Consider the following 6,000-nt stretch of genomic DNA (forward strand, 5'->3'; position numbering starts at 1 on the left):
GTTTTGTATAGTGCCTCACCATTCTGATTATCAACAGGTCCTCAGTGCAATCTTTCTTCTGTATCAGCCTTAATTTTATTTTAAAGAAGTTGTTTGCCATTCTCCTCCTCCTCCTCTCTTCCTTCTATGAATTCAACACAGTGTTGTTTGCTTGCGTTTCCAATAACTGGAGATATCAGGATATCTGGCAGGGCTGTGAGCAAAGTCGTGTTATTTCAGGTTGTTGTTGTTGTTTGTTTTTTTTTGCTAGGGATACAATTTAAGCTTCATTTACACAATATCTCAGACCAATAGGCCAGTGATCTTGTCACTTAAACAGTAAGCTTCATTGCATCCTAAGTCAAACTGGCAGCTTTCACCAATAAATGTAGTGCCAATCTGAAAGTCAGGAAAGGTATGAAAAAGCATCAAGTAGCATATGTGTTTGGTACTAACAATTTTCTGATCCATTTAAAAAAGCAGAGATTAGTGCAGAGATCGGCACAGTCTCTAAGAGGCTTGCATAATCATAGAATTATAGAGCTGGAAGGCACATGGTTCAAAAGCATCACCACTCAGTATAGCATGGGTAGGGAACCTTTTTCAGCCCAAGGGGCACATTCCCTTCTGGGCCAGCTGCCACTGGTGAGCAGGGCTATAAACAAAAGTGGGTGGAGCAAGAAATGACCTTTGTAGAGAAGGCTATTTTCTATGCACACTTGCATATTCTCTGTCCCCCATCCGAAGAAGCTAGAGGCATTATCAGAATTGAAGAACACATTCCAGTCAGGCAACTACACTTGGCCGGGGGCGGGGGGGAGCAGGGCCAGTGAAGGGGGTGGTTGGCAGAGCTCTGAGGTCCAGATGGAGAGATCTGGAGGGCCACATTTCACCCCCAGGCCTGGGGTTCCCCACCACTGCATTTCAGCCTGTGGCTTGATTCCTCACTGCAGAATCCTAACTCTATGTGTTTGTTCTTTGTAGCCTTTTGTGATTCATGACATGGATACCCTGTGGCAAGCAGAAAAAGGTCTCGTGTGGAAACAGCTGGTGAATGGGATACCACCATCCAAGGAGATTGGCGTCCACGTTTTTTACCGCTGCCAGTGCACGTCCGTGGAGACTGTGCGGGAGCTCACAGAATTTGCCAAGAGCATCCCTAGCTTCATTAGCTTGTACCTTAATGACCAAGTGACTCTGCTGAAATATGGGGTGCACGAGGCCATCTTTGCAATGCTGGCCTCCATTATGAACAAGGATGGACTCCTGGTGGCCAATGGGAATGGCTTTGTGACGCGTGAGTTCCTGCGCAGCTTGCGCAAGCCCTTCAGTGAAATCATGGAGCCCAAATTTGAGTTTGCTGTGAAGTTCAATGCCCTGGAGCTGGATGATAGTGACCTGTCTCTGTTTGTAGCTGCCATCATCCTGTGTGGAGGTGAGAAGGGGGAGTTCTTTGCTAGCAATTGTATATGCTTTCTAAAAGCTTGCTGATGAATTCAGTGCCATTATCCTGCTAGGTTAAGAGCAGTTAACGTTAGTTTGAAGGTGTGATTGTGATGCTGGCAATGCAGACAGGATGAAAAAGCTAGAAAGTATTAAATCATCTTCTCCACAGTCCTGTGCATGCTTACCTGAGAGTAAGCCCTACTGAACACAGTTGGACTAATGTCAAAGTAAATATGCATATGATTGCATCCACATCTAATTTGCCACTTACCACAACATCCTTGTTACTTTCTTCTCATTCAGGATACCACCCACTTCTTCATTTTTAATCTTTAAAAATCCTTATTTTTATTATTTATTTTCTGACTCTTGCTCTCCTCTCTTACCTCCCATGACTGTTTGGTCCGCAGTGCCTCTCTTAATGGTATTGAGATCTCTGGCCATTTTGACCTTGTCTGTGGTACCACATCTCACACACCCCAGTTCAGCTTCTATAACTGATTTAACAGACAGATGTAGTGAAGAAGAAAATGAACCTTGCTGCAGAGAAATCCTGTTCATTCCTTTAAGTAAAAATAATAATGGTAGATGTTTGCTGTAGTGCAGCATTGCTCAGTAAAGCATGGTTTTAAAAAACCCAAATCTTTAAATATTGAGTGAGAGGCCAGGACAGCCTTGGCACTACTTTGTTTGTTTTCTTGTTTATAGAAACACATTTGCATGTATGTGCTCATTCTGTGCATCTCTGTGTGTGTATGAAATCTTTTTTAGAACAGTTGGAAAACTACTCCAGAGATTATGGGGAGGGTGGAATAGAATGTGTTACCATCCTCAGTGATGTCATGCAGAAGAGTTTGGATTTAATATCCTGCTTTATCACTACCCTAAGGAGTCTCAAAGCGGCTAACAATCTCCTTTCCTTTCCTCCCCCACAACAAACACTCTGTGAGGTGAGTGAGGCTGGGAGACTTCAGAGAAGTGTGACTAGCCCAAGGTCACCCAGCAGCTGCATGTGGAAGAGCAGGGAATTGAACCCGGTTCACCAGATTACAAGTCCACTGCTCTTAACCACTACACCACACTGGCAGCACTAGTCACACATAGCCTTACACACAACTGTTTTCATAACCTTTTTGAGAGGAGAGTTGGGTATTTCCCATTCAGACGAAGTGTGCCAAAAATCTGCAGAAGTTACACGGTTGGAGCCTGCAGGAAGACAGAAAAAAACATAGTTTGTACTTGGGGAACTGACATGAAAACACCCACCTTTCGCTCAAAATGTCTCATCTGAATTCATCCTTGTTTCCCCAACTTGCATAATACACAGCATCAAGTGATTAAAATCACTTCAGGCAGCAGAGATGTTTGCATTTGTTCAGGAGAGAGGGTGCTACATGTTTGAATGCTCCTTCACGAGGAAAACTCCCTACAGATGTCAAAATGCCATGCTGAGGAGCAGGCTAGTCTGAGCTTCTCTTGGTGTTCAGACAGGTAAAGGTTTGGAAAATAATGTTGCGCACTCTCTCTCTCTCTCTCTCCCTTTTGTAGACCGTCCTGGCCTGATGAACGTTAAACAGGTAGAGGAGATTCAAGACAATATCCTCCAGGCCCTCGAGTTCCACTTGCAGGCCAACCACCCAGACACTCAATACCTCTTCCCTAAGCTGCTGCAGAAAATGGCTGACTTGCGACAGTTGGTGACTGAGCATGCGCAGCTGGTGCAGAAGATCAAAAAGACAGAGACAGAGACTTCTCTGCACCCACTCTTGCAGGAAATCTACAAGGACATGTACTGAGGAGCCTATATTTAAGAGATAGGTTAAAGCCATGGAATCCAGCAAAATGCTTTGTACATTAGCAAAGAAATCCCCTGTGTCTTCCATTCCTTCTACTGTAATTGCTTTTTTCTATATGATTGCTGCATTCTGTACATAGAGGGGAGGGGGCGTTGTACAGCAAAAGACTTGGCATCTACCACATGGTGGTAGATCAGGGCTTCCGTTAACATACACTAAGTGAAACTTACCAAGCACATCATAAGCTAAATATCTGTTGCTACAGTTCAGCTGTTACACTGTTCCGGAGCAGCTGATGTGTTTACACACAACCTTGCAAACGTGTTTGAACTGTGGGTTGGATTCTGCGGTTGGACAACGCGGATTTTGTCCATCCAGTTAGAGCAAGCAGTAGCTTGGCTGGCAGGTACAGGAACAGCACTTGCAACATATACCCGTTGTATATTATTTTTATATTGCACTCTGAATTCTAGCTTGGCCCTCAGCTGTAAATTCTAGGATGTTACAAGGAAAGGGTGTGTGTGTGTTCATGCGTGTGTGTGTGTCTGTGTATACATTTCCCAAAGAAACCTCCAAGTGTTTGATGAAGGGTACGGACACTCAATTGTGGAGATACTTTGAGGGGGAATGGCCTTTGCTTATCTCCTTGGTGCACAAAAACAGAAATGCCTTCTCCATGAAAGGCCATACCTCCTGTCCTCTGCATTCCCCCCCCCTCTTTGGGTTGTTTTATGGGCATGTGTGGCACTTGCAAGCTTACAGCAGAAAGATGGGCTTCTTTTTCTGTTCCTTGCCCTGTGCTTCAGTGCTTGCCAAATGAAGTTGAGCCTGATGTCGTGGAAGTTTTGCTCTCAGATAGTACCTGCCAAAAGTCTATTTGCTTCCTTCCAAGGTAGATCCTGCACTTGAATAAGCACTTGGGTATCTCCTTATCTGGGCTAGATATAATGTGGATTTTGCTTTTCAAAGGACAGCCCATGGACCACTGTGAGGTCACGACAATACAAGGATGTCGTGAAGACAGTGATGATTGCTTTTATTTTGCTGCACTTCCCCACCTTCTGCATCCTGGTATTCTCCAGACTGCCCAAGAGGGGTACCTTCTGGGGGTACTGAGTGCCCCCCAATTTTCAAGGCGGGGCCAGGCCTCCTCAATATTCTGTGGCCTGCTGTGGACCCTGTCAGGCCTTCCTGCTGCTGCAACAGGCCCCATCGGGCCTTCACGTGGCTACTACAGGCCCTGCTGGGCCTACCTGCGGCCTCCTCCCACCACATGATGTCACACACGTGTTGCCCCTCCTAAAAAAAGTTAGGTAGAATCCGGTGCCTGTGTTGCCCAAAATATCTGAGGAAGACACTTTATATGTTAATTGCCGTGCCAGAGACACATACAGCACTCTGTGTTGGTTCTGCCCATTGTTTCCTCCACCTTCGTAATAAAAAAGTGATAGCAAAAACCACAGCATTTCAACTTAACCCCTCAACATTTCCTCCTCAGATTACCAATTTTTACTGTACAGTGGTACCTCTGGTTACGTACTTAATTCATTCTGGAGGTCTGTTCTTAACCTGAAACTGTTCTTAAGCTGAAGCACAACTTTAACTAATGGGACCTCCTGCTGCCGCCGTGCCGCCAGAGCACTATTTCTGTTCTTATCCTGAAGCAAAGTTCTTAACCTGAAGCGTTATTTCCAGGTTAATGGAGTATGTAACCTGAAGCATATGTAACCTGAAGTACCACTGTATTTTTAAAGGCCTTATATCAGATTCTGGCTCCTTTTGCTTTCCTTGAGTTGGTCCTGCTTCAGCCCTTAAGGATCTCACCAGACAGTTGTCAGCTTGCTTTGAACACAGGTCTTCTTTGTTGGTCAGTTGCAGGAGGATCTCTAGTGGCAGCAGGGAGGTCACTGTCACATGCCTGTGTGCACAGTGTGAGACCATTCTGCCCAGACATGGTTGATGCATTGTGTGAGTTGTCAAGTTTCTTCCACCTGTGACTTCCAGTATACTGTTCCCAGATTAGCGTGATGTTTGGGTATGGCCTGCTAGCCTTGGCACTGAGGTACTGTGTTGTTGCTTTGTGGCCTTAGGCAAGTTTGCTTATTTCTGCACATTTCAAATAGACAGTATGCTTTCATAAAAAGAGATAACTTTTTGTCCAAACAATCTTGACATAGCAAACAGAATGTAATAACTTATAACTTTGTGGTGACAGATGTGCAGATGGCACAAAAGTTTGTTTGAAATTGCTAGTTGTCCAACCATTTCAGCTCAAATCATGCAGATTTCCTGCTTTCTTTCCCTACAAACATAAATTTTAGCATTTTGTCTTCATTTTCTAGATTTGGGTGCAGAGAACTCTAAAGATCATTCATTAGAAGACAGGGATATTTTAAAAAGTCTGCTGCTATAAAGTTTACCTAATATATCTGTGGAAGGAGCATAGCTCAGCAGAACACATGCTTTGAAGGCAGAAGGTCCCAGATTCAATCCCAGGCATCTCCAGTTAAAAGGTTCAGGGGGTAGGTGATGGGAATTGCCTCTGCCTGATACCCTGGAGAGCTGCTGCAAGTCAGAGCAGACAATATTGGGCATGATGAGCAGATAGGTTGATCTTTCCGTGCTTTGTGTACAGCATCTTGTGTGATATATTTTTAATTTGGATTTCCCTTGACAGTCTATGAAGAAGGGAAATAATAGTTACAATAGTTCTTCTCTCTGATGCTGTAGTTCCTGACGAGTTTCTGTCCTGCAACACTCCATCTTCGGGAACTTGATG

General features: G+C 44.5%; 1 protein-coding gene across 1 annotated transcript in view; it reads left to right on the forward strand.

Moving 5' to 3' along the window:
* Positions 1-3,307, forward strand: part of PPARD (peroxisome proliferator activated receptor delta) — a 48,606-nt gene extending 45,299 nt beyond the window's left edge. Inside the window, exons 8-9 of the mRNA XM_033152670.1 lie at positions 964-1,414; positions 2,974-3,307. Of these exons, the coding sequence (XP_033008561.1) occupies positions 964-1,414; positions 2,974-3,221 (699 nt within the window). The 3' untranslated portion in view covers positions 3,222-3,307. The remainder of the gene's footprint in view (positions 1-963; positions 1,415-2,973) is intronic.
* The last annotated feature ends 2,693 nt before the right edge of the window (positions 3,308-6,000 follow it).

Source organism: Lacerta agilis, chromosome 6 (genome assembly GCF_009819535.1).
Source record: "Lacerta agilis isolate rLacAgi1 chromosome 6, rLacAgi1.pri, whole genome shotgun sequence".
Taxonomy (NCBI): Eukaryota; Metazoa; Chordata; class Lepidosauria; order Squamata; family Lacertidae; genus Lacerta; species Lacerta agilis.